The sequence below is a fragment of the Colias croceus genome, chromosome 1 (assembly GCF_905220415.1).
Source record: "Colias croceus chromosome 1, ilColCroc2.1".
In the NCBI taxonomy this organism is placed as follows: domain Eukaryota; kingdom Metazoa; phylum Arthropoda; class Insecta; order Lepidoptera; family Pieridae; genus Colias; species Colias croceus.
Genome location: NC_059537.1, coordinates 1,585,001 through 1,597,988, shown reverse-complemented (window position 1 = coordinate 1,597,988; position 12,988 = coordinate 1,585,001). Strand labels below are relative to the sequence as shown.

Genomic DNA, 12,988 nt, shown 5'->3' with positions numbered 1-12,988 from the left:
ATACTGGAAACATTCACTTGTACGTCTCTACTGATGACCTTCAATATCACGGGCCGCGTTACGCACAGCGTTTGTCAGCGCAGGACGCTCTCAGTACAATTTGAGTTACGCTACAACCGCTGTGCGTAGGACGCTACACGGGTTAAGAGGCTGATTCAAGAATGTTCTGCCATATTTTTCATTCTGTCAAACACAACGACAGTGCAGAGATAATTATTCCAAGCCCTGACACCGATATTTTTGTATTAGGCCTTTATTTCTGGCATAAACTTGAAAATATACTCGCCATCTTTGAATGCTCCCCCCCACTCCCCCATGCAACTATTTCACTGTACGAACTATTGAATCGTAAACAATGGACTATTGTTAATTATTTAAAATAATAATTTAAAAAATATATTCATGAGTTTTCAATCTATAGTGGTTTAAAGTTAACTCAAAAATGGACCATTTTCGTAAATTTTCTAAAAAATCTTAGAGAAAGTGTAAGAAATGTTATAGTATGCTATATATTCGTGATCTACTCAATAACCTCTTTCATTTGATACCCCACGCGGCATGTTTTGGAAATGTTTATTTTTTTCTTTGTATGCCATATTTAATAACCGGGGTGCGGGGAAGGGGACCACAAAACTGGTTGGCAACATCTGTCTATAGGATGTCTGGGATCTATACAATATATATCAGAAGTCAGATTTAGGTCCGCTATTTATGCAAACGAACATCTCCTTGGAGCCTGCTCTATGAGCCAAAAAACTGTTATCGTTTGATAAAGCATTTACATTCTCTTGTTTATCGAATTTTTGATGGGTCCGAATTAGGATTATAATGATAACTGCGTTAAAAACAACCGACTTTAAACTTGCACTTGCAACATTTACAAATGCAGACAATTATTATTAAAAAAACAAAATACCCGACTGCACACTAAAAAAAGAGTGATTGAAATGAATCTAATGATACCGCATACATATTTTTTTAAAGGGAAATTTAGAAAAAATATTATTATGTCTTTATCCCGTGGGACTTTTAGGATAAAATGTATCCTATGACACTCCCGTAATCAAGACAAATCTAACGATACCTCATACATCAAAATCCATCAAGCCGTTTAGGCTACAGGTGGTCACAAAGGAAAAGACATACATACATACTTACATACACTCGAAAAACATTACCCTCCTTCTTTGGCAGTCGGGTAAAAATGCTCATAAAATAAAAACTTACTGGGCCTATCCGAATAAAATTTTTATGGGACCAATTCGACACCATCCCGCATCGAACAAAAAAAGAATCACGTAAATCGGTTCAGAAACCTCGGAGTAATCGGTGTACATACATAAAAAAAAAAAAAAAAAAAATTGGTTGTCTGTAAAGTCGGTTTACTGACGATAATTGAACGTGACAACGTCCGATTGTGCTTCTTTGTCGCTCGTTCCGCGCTCTCGTTTCCTCCTTTCGTCTCCTCCTTTTTTTTGAAGTCGGTTAAAAAAAAAGGAGTAGTTTTCCTATTACGGTGGTAGTTATTTCCAGGTAACTCTGTATTAGGTTATATCATCTCCTATTACGGCCCTATTCATAGAACATATTAAAATTACCAGCCCCCCTAGCCAAGTGGCATACGATTTATAGCGTTTCTCTTTCTACAAACGTTGACGCCTTATCGAATACGATAAACGACAGGTAGCCAAGTGGATTAGAACTTGGCGAACGCTTATTCTATTGGATCGTACGCTAATGTCTATGGCTTCGAATTCTAACGTCAGTCAGCGTACGTCAAACTGTCAACTGTCATTCAGTTTGACATTAGTAATGTTGAAAAATATTCTTGAAATATTCAAATTAAACTGCCGAATTCCGAAAACGGAAAAAGTAAAAAGTCAAAAAATTTTTGAAGTGAACTAAAAAATACAGGTTGTGCTTTAAATTATAAAAATACAAATAGAGGTAAGTTAATTTTGCATTTGCAATGAGGCATAAAAAGATATAATGTCTTCAAGGTTTAAATTTAATTTATTTATGTGTACTTATTTTTCTAGTTTAGAAATGGAGAGACTGCGCGCCAGTCAGGAGCAATTTTCTGCTCTTATAGAATTCATGGAAAGGTACTATTAAAAAAATACAGTTTTGATTCCAAACTTGCTTCAATATTTTTATAATAAACAATGAAATCATTAATACCAAGTGCTTCATTGGTGTGTGTTACCCATAGGTATGGTGACCTCTCGCGACCACAGCGGGGACCTCAGGGTCGACTAAAAGCCGACCAAATGTGGGCAAGGCTCACATTATTACTTAATTCAGTTGGTGGTGGGGTTCACAAATCACAAGAGAAGTGGAAGAAAGTAAGTTTGAACTTGCATCTTGTTAACCTAGCTGTATATTTCAAACTCTCAATTGTTTTGCTATTAACTTGCATCTTGTTAACCTAAGTGTACATTGCAAACTCTCAATTGTTTTGCTATTCACTTGCATCTTGTTAACCTAAGTGTATATTGCAAACTCTCAATTGTTTTGCTATTTACTTGCATCTTGTTAACCTAAGTGTATATTGCAAACTCTCAATTGTTTTGCTATTAACTTGCATGTTGTTAACCTAAGTGTATATTGCAAACTCTCAATTGTTTTGCTATTTACTTGCATCTTGTTAACATAGCTGTATATTTTAATATATTCATTTATTTTGCTATTGCCCTTTTCATGCACCGCTTTAACTCACAACATGTAAACCTAAAGGTCTGGGCAGATTGGAAGACTAAAACAAAAAAAAAAGAAAATGTTGATTTCCAACCACACAAATGGTACTGGTGGTGGTCCAAGCAGCAGGCTGTCTCTAACAGTTTTGGAAGACCGAGTCTGTGCCATACTGGGAGAGACTGCTGTTCTTGGTCAAGCTGGCATACAAGAGCATGGCTTTAATGTTAGTACTATTATATTATAGCAACTTTACGTATCACACCAATTCCTCTGTAACTTGCATGGCCAATAATAGATATTTATTTTGAAAGAGATTACATATAAGCCTCTTTCAACTTGTGTAAAATGAATTGTATTAAATAAATAAAACAAATAAACAGCTTGAAAATCTATACTAATATAATAAAGCTGAAGAGTTTGTTTGTTTGATTGAACACGCTAATCTCGGGAAATACTGGTCCGATTTGAAAATTTCTTTCGATTTTAGATAGCCCACTTATCGAGGAAGGTTATAGGCTATATATATCATCTCGCTAAGACCAACAGGAGCAGAGCACTGCAGGTAAAACTACGGAGCACAGCTAGTGTTTGAAAATGTAATTCCATCACAATATAATTAATAGATATTTAATGTTGATGAGAACATTAAATATCTTTTAATTATATTTTATTCTTTATAAATCTATATCAATTATACAAAATACTTAGCTAACAATTCCTAATCGTAACATTTGTAAGTGTTAAGAGTATATGATAAAAGTTATAAATAACTAATATATTGATAAAAATAAATATTTTTCAGGCGCCACCAGTACCAAGGGAAGAACCCATTCCTGAAGATGTGGAAATTGAAATTCCTGTAGGCTTAGAGAATTTTAATTATAATAGTAAGTTTTATTAAACTCTATTTACTTATTAAATTAGCCTTCTTCTAGGAGCTGTTTTCAATCGTCATAATATAGTTTAATCGATAATAATTGAACATAATTCATTAAATGACTTGAATAAATTAGTCTTTGCTTGTATCCTAGAGAATATTATTCAACAGATGGAATGGATGAACATTTCTAATTTATAATATAAGTGGAAGTCAGAATTATATTTGCCTCCTTAACATTATTTTCATTACTCAACAGCAAGTGTTCCAACATTGCCAGCATCACCGCTACTGCTAGACCCACAGCCCTCACCACCACCACCACCAGTACGTCCGCCGCCCCCTCTACCGCGTTCTCCTCCGCGTCCCACTGGTCGACGGTCATCGGCGTCACCGCGATCTGCGACTGCCTCGCCGCGACATGGGATGCAGAGAGCTCGCAGGAATCGCGGCTTAACGCCATTTGACCGGGCCGCTACAGAATTTGTGGCGGTTGAACAACGACGCCTTGCACTGGAGGAGACGCGAGAGAAGCTTTCCCATGAGCGAGAAAGGGAAAGGGAAAAGCTTCTCCATGAACGTGAGAGGGAGCGTGAGGAACTTTTCCACCAAAGAGAAATGAAGCGACTGCGGCTGGAGTCGCTAAAGGTTGAGGCAAATCGCGAGCAAACTAGGGTGATGCAGCAAATAGCTGTTATCGGGCAAAGGTTGCTCGAGATATTGCCTCAAGGGCCCGCATCTTAATTTTTTTTTTCATAGAGTTTTAAGTGTATTATTTAGTGCCTTTCTTTTTATTTTTTTTAAGTGCTTGTTTTAGATTTTAATATTTTAATTTAATAGTTTAAGTACAGTATTTTCTGTCCTCAGTCTTTAGTTGTTTTACTTTTTACACGCTTTTTATTAGCTTCACCTGTATGTTTGAATGTTTGTTTGTAACCGACTTCTTTGGGCGCGATTTTGACCCACTTTAAACGGCCAGATTTCGTTCAAACTTTGTAGATTTATTGAGGACCGATGACAATACACTAATTTGATAAAATTATTCCATTTTTCAATTTGCAAAAAGCGTGTTTTTTAGTTTTTTTTAAACTATTATTATATATATCTTTAAATTTAATAGGATTTATATGTACTTAATTTATTTTAAGTGTTTGTTTTAGATTTTAATATTTTAATTTAATAGTTTAAGTACAGTATTTTCTGTCCTCTGTCTTTAGTTGTTTTACTTTTTAATCTTTAAATTTTATAGGATTTATATGTACTTAATTTGTTTTAAGTGTTTGTTTTAGTTTTAAGAATATTAAATAAAACATATATATACATAATAATAGTATATTTTATTACTTAATTAGTTAAGTAGTTTATACCACCATTAATTCAGTACACACTTTTTTAAATACTAACAAAAAATACAATAATAAAAATTACAAACTTAAAAATATAAAAAACAGGTTGAGGCTGCAACAATGATCAATTTTTTCACCTATGACCTGCACTAAAATATGAGCAGTTATCAGAAACTTTAAAAGGATTAATATATACTGTAACTAATGCAGTTTCATTATTTAAATCTGTGTAGGTAAACAAAATAATGTTTTAGGAGCGAAAAAATATTATACAAAACTACTTGGTCAGGCATACTAAATTAGGCTTAAAAGTAATACACATTAAAACTACACACAACACACTTTAAAAAATTCAAAAATAACCTACTAAACTAATCTATTAACTAAATTATTTAGCATTATTCTGCCACTCATCAGCTCATCTTGGTTGCTGGAAATGGGTCCAACCCCCACACTCGGTTCATCACCATCCTCTTGTTGCTCAGCCATATTATTAGGGGGAGGTAATTTAGCATCCAGTGCAATATTGTGCAGAACACAACATGCAATAGTTACCTCACTGGCAACACGAGGATGGTAATGGAGTGTACGATGCTTCAGCAAGCATCTCCAACGAGCCTTCAATACACCAAAACATCGTTCAATACAATTGCGTGCCTGTAAATGGCGTGTAGTGTACACCTCTGCTCGAGAACCTGGTTCGGCATTTAAAATTGGTGTCATCAGCCACGCTCTCTGTGGGTATCCAGAATCACCTTAAACAAATAATGTAGTTAAAGAGCTTTATAAATTATAACTCCAATATTTTTATGATAAATATGTAGAAGTAGGTAGGAATTAAATGATTTACCTAATAGCCACGTCAATTCACCATTTTCGTGAAGTCCACGCATGTATGGTTCCACTTCACTGGATGACCATATGAAGGAATCATGCGTGGCTCCACCATATTTTGCATTGACATTGATAATCTTTAAATTATCATCACATATCTGAAAAAAAAAAATTTAAGTTATAAAAAATATTCTATTTGCAGTTGCTTTGTTATTTTGTTTTAATGAAACATGATTAAAAACAATGCTTACTAACTAATAATACATATGCAAAGAAAAATAGCTTACCATTTGCACATTTAAGGAATGGTATCCTTTTCTGTTAAAATAATTCTGTTCATCAATGTGGGGTTTTACAATTGATATGTGAGTGCAATCTATGCATCCAATTACCCCTGGCAATTGAAATTTCCTTTGAAATCTGTAATTAGGTACATTCACATTTTATAATCAAAGACAATTACCTACATATATTAAACATATAATACAATTGTTAAAAAGACTTTCAAATGAATTTGTCATAATATTTTGTAAACCTTTAAAACATTTAGAATTGAACAGAAACAAACATTTTGTGGTATAATAGAATTGTTTGTGACTACAATAGCAGCAACCTTCTTCAATGCAAAGGATTATGTTATTTATTAAAATTGTACAAAACATTGAAAGTTTTTTTTTTTTTATGTCAGAGCAAGCAACTTAAGCATAAGAAATAAACACTTGCAACATAAGAAGTGTTGCAGGTGCTTTGCCGGCCTTTTATGGACAAACTAGCGGTCCGCCCCGGCTTCGCCCGTGGTACGTATTCACGTTTTCTCAACATAAGAACCATCCTCGTACTTCAAGGAATATAATAAAAAAAGAATTATCGAAATCGGTTCAGCCGTTCTCGAGTTATGGAATTACAACGAAAAGTGGCATTGATTTTTATTATGGACAAATAAGCTCTTTTCTTGAAGGCCCCAATGTCGTAGTTGTACATTGAAAGTTATAAATAAATTAATAAAAACACTTACTCTTGTCGAATTCTTGTTCTTTCTTGGTGTGTTTGAGGGAAAACTATCCATTTTTTCACTATCCGAGGACTGTTGAGTGCCTCCACAACTTGCCTAATGCATCTACTTGTAGTGCGTTGTGGCAAATGTTGTGTGACACCCACAATTCTCTGATAGGATCCCGTTGCGAAGAAACTCAGAGCGCAAAGAACCTACGAATATAAGTAGAATTAGGATACGTAATATAGGTACCTAATAGATGTGCACAACACATGCCTTTCATTGGGCATTTAAAATATCGGACATCACTAATAATATTATAAACAATCGCAGTGAAGAAACTGTGGATTACCTTTACTTCCAAAGGAATTTCTTTAGTCCCCCGTATGTTTGTTTCGTTACGTAGGCTGCAGCAAAGCTCGCTAAAAGTTTTTTTATTTAACCTAAAACGCTCCTGAAACAATTGTTCCGGCATTTCATTGATTGTCTCTAAACTCCGTCTGGACGCATTTCTTTTTTGGCGCCTGAGCCAAAGTTCTTCATCGTGCGCAGCTTTTAAAAGTCTCAAAGCGTGCATTTTATGAAAACTAAAATTTTATAATCACTAAACACAACACGAAACTTCGACAGCTGATTATAAAATCGCCATTTTGTTTCGATTTCTACAAGATGTTATAGCGTACGCTAGTTATCGAACGCCCATTGGCGTAGTCTCCTGTCAAAAGTGCCACTTGGCTAAGCATTTGTATGGCGCCTGTCGTATGACTTAGGTAACGTTTCGTCACGTTTCGTCTAATAGAATAGAAAAACATTGCCACTAGCCACTTGGCTACCAATTTTCGTTTCGTTACGCTGGGTCACGTGACGTATCTCCAGCTTATGTCAATCTCATACATTCGTTTATCTATTCTATCAAACGCAATGACTAAGGAATCCTATGGACAGGGCATATTGTTCTATACAAACAACTGATTATACAAATATCATGCATTTCGATACCGAAATAATAAAACTAATACTGTCTCTTTCTAACTAATGAATATTCTGATATGTGAAAAAATATGACTATACGTCAGTCAGTGCTAATTCTATACCGCTTGACATTTGAAGTTAGCTCAAATACCTACTGTGGCCGGTCGCCATTTTATGTTCTCGTTAATACGATGTACATGCTCTGTCATTGCTCCGTAGTAAACATTGAAAAATATTGAATATTTTTGTGATTGTGACAAACATTTGTGTCTAAAACATATAGAGTGGTCAAGGACAAATAGTGGCATAATGCCAAAGCGCAGTATTGTGAGATGTGGCTCCGGAAAGAATGAAAACCAGAAAAGTTTGTCTTTGCACCGGTATGTATACGTTTTGACTGAAATATTAGTTATTTCTTTGCTGATTTAGTTATTTTCATGTATATTGAATTAAGGAGTATTCACAGACTATGTTCAGTGCAAAATTGTTACCAAATATAGCTTTATTTTGTATATTTTCGTTCTAGTAAAATAATGAATTTGGGTGCTAGTGATGGCTTATAATATCGACATCAGCAAAATGTTCGATGATGACGTGCGTCTCCCAAGGCTGTGTCATTAATCTTAAGAATAGTTGCTTTGGTGAATACACTTCCAAAATAACAAATTAATTTTGCCAAGAGCAGCAGAAGGAAAAATAAAACACTTAAATTTACCTAATATGAATTTTAACTTAAGTAAGATTAATCGCTTTTATAGTACCTACTTTAATTAAAAATGTATTTATAAATAAGTCAGGTCAGGACTAAAATTATAATAACCTAAATATTCATTTTTTGAAGGTTACCAAGAAGTGAAAATAGAAAAGGAGAATGGTTAGAAGCAATTGAAACTGAATATATCAAGCCAAATGTAAAGGATATATCATAGTACATTTCCCAGAAAGTGCTTTCAATAGAACAATGGATGTGATTAGTCTGCACGATGATGCTACACCAGTATGTCTGCCGCTGCATTCACACAGGGTGAGGTTTTTATCTGTAGACACGTGATGTCTTCCAATTTACTTTTGGTCTTTTTATTTAGATTTAGGGCTGTCATTTATAATCTAACGTTTCTCCTATTTTGAAGGAGGCCTGTGAACAAACTGAGATGGTTTTATATGATTTTTTGAGTACAAACTTGGGTGATATTTGGTTGTTGAAATGTTATTGACTGAGGGAAAGTGCAATTTACTTTAAATACATGGGGTGTTTTAAGTTATTTTTCTATTCTTTATAAATTTATATATATAAAGCATTTGAATGCCATAAAACCAAAAATATAAATTCAAATTCCGCTATTGTAAGCCCTAATGTTGATATTAATTTCAAACCATCAGCATTGCCCTTTTAATTAAAATGTATTGCATTTTAGTTTAAATGTAAAGTGAACAATGCTAGTTAATGTAAACTGTGACATTTCATTTCCAGGTACCAGTTGAGCCTCAAATCCCGAACTCAAAAATGAACAGAGTGAATCCGAGTGCATCCCAGGCTGCACAAAATAGTTTAGCTCTATAATTTTCTCTGTTATTATATATTATTGTTTTTTTGTCTATTATTTATAAATAAATAAATTACTGTATATTGTGTTGTTCATCGTAATAAAATACTATTATATACCTGTATTATTATATATGTTGTTTCATTATATTACATTCCTCAAAACTGAAATTACCAAATTGTAAGTCTACCGTAATCCTTATATCGAAGTCAAAATTGAACTGGATTTATCAAATTATACAGCTATCTTGTCCTGCGAGGTTGCTGGTGTTTTACAAGTAACCCTGTATAGGTGTTACCGTCACGAGCAGCCATCGCCATACTTAATTTTATTAATTGGCATTGTCATTTTTTCCATTTGTAATTTTACGTCTATGTTTTGTACAATAAAGTTAAAATAAATAAAAAAGAGTGTGTGTTTATGTACACGCGTTAGAAGTTACTTCTTTGGCGTATGGACAAAATACTAGAATATACAACTTGAACATAGTTATCAATTTTCATACCACCTAGAACTTATTTCATGCTGTTAATTTTAGGTGTCGGTGTGCGCGCGCATCGTAAAAATTCACTCTCACTTATATATATGTCACTTCCATGTGATTCCATATTCATTGATCAAACGTTACGCTAATAGAAAGCCACTTGGCTAGGGGGGCAGAGACGTTAGAGCGTTTTCACATTGTCCGGTCCGATATCGGATATCCCGCTCCCGAAGAAAATGTTCCAACTACAGAGGAATAGCGATATTGCCCACGGCGTATAAAGTACTCTCGTATATTATACTGGGTCGCCTAGAACCTTACACAGAGAAAATCTTGGGAGATTATCAATGCGGCTTTCGAAAAAACCGCAGCACAACAGACCAAATCTTTCTCTTGAGACAGATTATGGAGAAAAGGTGGGAGTATGCACAGAGCCTTCACATCCTATTCGTGGACTTTATCAAAGCATATGACAGCGTCGACAGGGATTCACTCTATAACATCTTGAGACTTTTCCAAATCCCTGAAAAACTGGTAAGAATGGTAAAAGTAGCTACTGAAACCAGTAAAATGAAAGTCAAGGCTTGTCGAGGCTTTACTGATGTATTTGAAGTCACCACTGGGCTAAAACAAGGAGATGCACTTTCACCAATTCTGTTCAATCTTGCTCTAGAATACCTTATTAGAAAAATCCTGATACTTGAGGGCGGGATTGAGCTCAACGGCAATCACAAAGTTATTGGATACGCTGACGATCTAGCGCTTCTAGGACAACGTGAACAAGATCTTACGTTAATGGCTAAGACACTAGAATCGGAAGGTCTTAAGATTGGCCTTAAGATAAGCGGGGAAAAAACGGAATACCTACATATGAAAAGGTACAAAGATACTAGAGTGTGTAGGAAAAATCTGGTAACCGGAGATACTACATACCTAGGAACAGACTCCTTTAAATATCTAGGTTGCACAGTTACGGACACTAACCGCCGAGAAGCCGAAATAGATATCCGCATCCAAAACGCACTAAGATGCTCAGCAGCGCTCCATAAAATCCTTGTGTCCAAGATTATAAGCAGGAAAACAAAGGTCAAAATCTATAAAACCATTATTAGACCAATCCTAATGTATGGGTGCGAATCGTGGACACTAAGCCAGAAAGAAGAACAGAAGCTCTTAGTTGCGGAAAGGAAAATACATCGGAAAATCTTAGGACCTACAAAAACTGATGAGGGAACTTGGAGAATGAGGAAAAATCTAGACATCGAAGATCTCATCCGTGAACCCAACATTATTGGTGAGACAAAAGCTGCCCGCCTTCGATGGATCGGTCACCTAGAAAGGATGCCAAACGATCGCGCTGCGAAGAGGGTGTACATGAGCAAGCCGATCGGTAGGCGCCCCGTCGGCCGACCTCGTCACCGTTGGAGAGACGAAGTCCAAAAAGATCTGGACATCCTTCAAGTAGAAGACCTCAACACCAGGGCGCTAAGGCGCGAAACCTGGAAACTTTTGGTGTCGGAGGCCAAGATCCTCTTTGGGTCGTTGCGCCGTTGAAGTAAGTAAGTAAGATATCGGATATCGGACGCCGATAGCCGATATCCGATATCGGAGGCTAAGTAAAATGTATGATTTACGCACCTGTCTTTCACATTGTCCGGTCCGATATCGGATATCGGAGCCAACACCGATATTCCCGTGAACTATCGGACGATAATGTTCAGTGTTACCAGCTCAATTTTCGAAAAGGTAGTATACCAACAGCAAAAAAAGCACTAGTTTGTGTATTTTCAGTCATTTCTAGGCGCTAAATGTAAAAAAAAAATCCTTTCATTTACTTTAAACCTTTTTATTAAGAAAACATTCATTTAAGTATTTAAAGGCATTAAAAATACGATTTATACGGGAGCTATTTTAATATCGTCCTATAATATACGGCAATTGGCTGAACTGAAGTAAACAAAAATATATTGTGTTCTTAAATTCAACCGTATCTTCGAAATATTAGTATCTTTTATCTTTATTTACTCATTCTGCCTCGCTCCTCCTCCTACTCGGACTACTGTTGTGCTGTAAGCTGTTTATTGTATTGTTGTCATTGAGTCACAGATTTAGTGCTTTGTTTTAGCGCCGATATCAAACCTGTATAATAAATAGCACATCTAAATAATATTAAGTAATTAATAATATCAAATCTTTTTTATATTTTACTTTTCCAGCTGTTTTTGAAGTCGGTTTCTTTATTGTAGTTATTTTTACTGTATGTACAACTACGATCTATCAGTTGATTTTTTTTAAATCAAACCCTTTTTATTGAAAAGAAAATTTACAATACGGCAATTTTGTTTAGTTTTCTCTAAAATTTCAGAATTAGAATGCGGCAACCCTTAGACTAAGGATTGGTCTCCGCGCGCGCGCTACGACTAGATACCGCTCCACCTAAAAACAATAGCTCCGTGAGTGCGGCAACTCAGTTCTGTAGTGTGTGTAAGGCAATTTGTAAGGACGCTAGTGTGTGTGAAGAATTGTACTGCCAGCTACATAAATTTTACCCCATAAATGGGAAATGGGCTATCTTGGAAAGAAGTTTGAAAAATATTTTCATTTCATTTTGGCCTTGCCGGGAATCGAACCCATGAACATGTGACTCAAATCCACTTGCGATGCCACTATACTATCACAAAGGTTTTTTAAAAGTAAAAAAGCAGTAATAAAAAAATAACATATGAGTCAGTTAAAACAAGGTTAAACAGAAATAAATTATTGTTATTATCATTTTTTTTATAATATGCGTTAGTACCTAATAGTATTGAAAAAAAAAAAACATTATGAATAAAATAAGTTCAAATTAAAAGTGTGTTTTTGGGATATGCAGTACGGCAACACTAAATGGCGTCGTATTTTCGTAAACAACATTTTCAAAGTACAGGTGAAATATCGAATAATACGATTATTCCTGATGTTACGTGATCCCAGTGTCTTTCTTATTATTTGTTGTATTTTTTTTAAACAGTTTTATGGCACAAACAGGCATTTTACTTCAGGTTTTGTCCAAAATCTTTAGAAACTATCGGTACACCCTCTCCACACAATGCTCGTGACACGACTGGCTCGGGTACGCCGATTTCGGCGTACTTTTAGTTGCCGCATTTTTCGAGTACGCCGGCGGTATCTAGTCGTAGCGTGCGCGGAGACCAATCCATAATCTAAGGCGGCGACCCTAAATTTTGTCAAGAACGCGCG

The 12,988-nt window shown here is 35.3% G+C and overlaps 2 protein-coding genes and 1 long non-coding RNA gene across 6 annotated transcripts; 2 read left to right on the top strand and 1 right to left on the bottom strand.

The window, feature by feature from the left end:
- Positions 1-1,548: 1,548 nt before the first annotated feature.
- Positions 1,549-4,400, top strand: LOC123695517 (transcription factor jun-D-like). Of its 4 annotated transcripts, XM_045641401.1 has the most exons (5): positions 1,904-1,947; positions 2,040-2,105; positions 2,213-2,345; positions 3,500-3,584; positions 3,834-4,400. In XM_045641401.1, the coding sequence occupies exons 2-5, from the start codon at positions 2,047-2,049 to the stop codon at positions 4,316-4,318; spliced, it is 762 nt and encodes a 253-aa protein (XP_045497357.1). In that variant the 5' UTR covers positions 1,904-1,947; positions 2,040-2,046; the 3' UTR covers positions 4,319-4,400. The 4 variants fall into 4 exon arrangements, with proteins under 4 accessions (XP_045497371.1, XP_045497363.1, XP_045497350.1 ...); XM_045641415.1 differs by adding an exon at positions 2,737-2,920 and having other exon boundaries at positions 1,549-2,345; XM_045641394.1 differs by having other exon boundaries at positions 1,550-2,105.
- Positions 4,401-4,892: 492 nt separating this feature from the next.
- On the bottom strand, positions 4,893-7,739 carry LOC123695387 (putative nuclease HARBI1). The gene is made up of 5 exons (XM_045641222.1): positions 7,101-7,739; positions 6,770-6,960; positions 6,042-6,174; positions 5,771-5,912; positions 4,893-5,675 (listed from the first exon to the last, which is right to left on the bottom strand). The coding sequence occupies exons 1-5, from the start codon at positions 7,323-7,325 to the stop codon at positions 5,287-5,289; spliced, it is 1,080 nt and encodes a 359-aa protein (XP_045497178.1). The 5' UTR covers positions 7,326-7,739; the 3' UTR covers positions 4,893-5,286.
- A 78-nt stretch (positions 7,740-7,817) lies between these two features.
- Positions 7,818-9,345, top strand: LOC123695788. Its single transcript, XR_006751973.1, has 3 exons — positions 7,818-8,100; positions 8,562-8,744; positions 9,192-9,345. It is a non-coding gene; the product is annotated as an uncharacterized LOC123695788 (long non-coding RNA).
- The last annotated feature ends 3,643 nt before the right edge of the window (positions 9,346-12,988 follow it).

Bases quoted from the DNA above. Each gene is read 5' to 3' on its own strand.
- LOC123695387 (XM_045641222.1), bottom strand. From the start codon at position 7,325: ATGCACGCTTTGAGACTTTTAAAAGCTGCGCACGATGAAGAACTTTGG. The intron at 6,961-7,100 runs GTAATCCACAGT...TTATATTCGTAG, and splicing joins AAATTCCTTTGGAAGTAAAG to GTTCTTTGCGCTCTGAGTTT. The intron at 5,913-6,041 runs GTAAGCTATTTT...TTTTTTTTTCAG, and splicing joins ATTCCTTAAATGTGCAAATG to ATATGTGATGATAATTTAAA.
- LOC123695517 (XM_045641394.1), top strand. From the start codon at position 1,990: ATGTCTTCAAGGTTTAAATTTAATTTATTTATGTGTACTTATTTTTCT. The intron at 2,106-2,212 runs GTACTATTAAAA...TGTTACCCATAG, and splicing joins CTTATAGAATTCATGGAAAG to GTATGGTGACCTCTCGCGAC. The intron at 2,346-3,499 runs GTAAGTTTGAAC...AATATTTTTCAG, and splicing joins CACAAGAGAAGTGGAAGAAA to GCGCCACCAGTACCAAGGGA.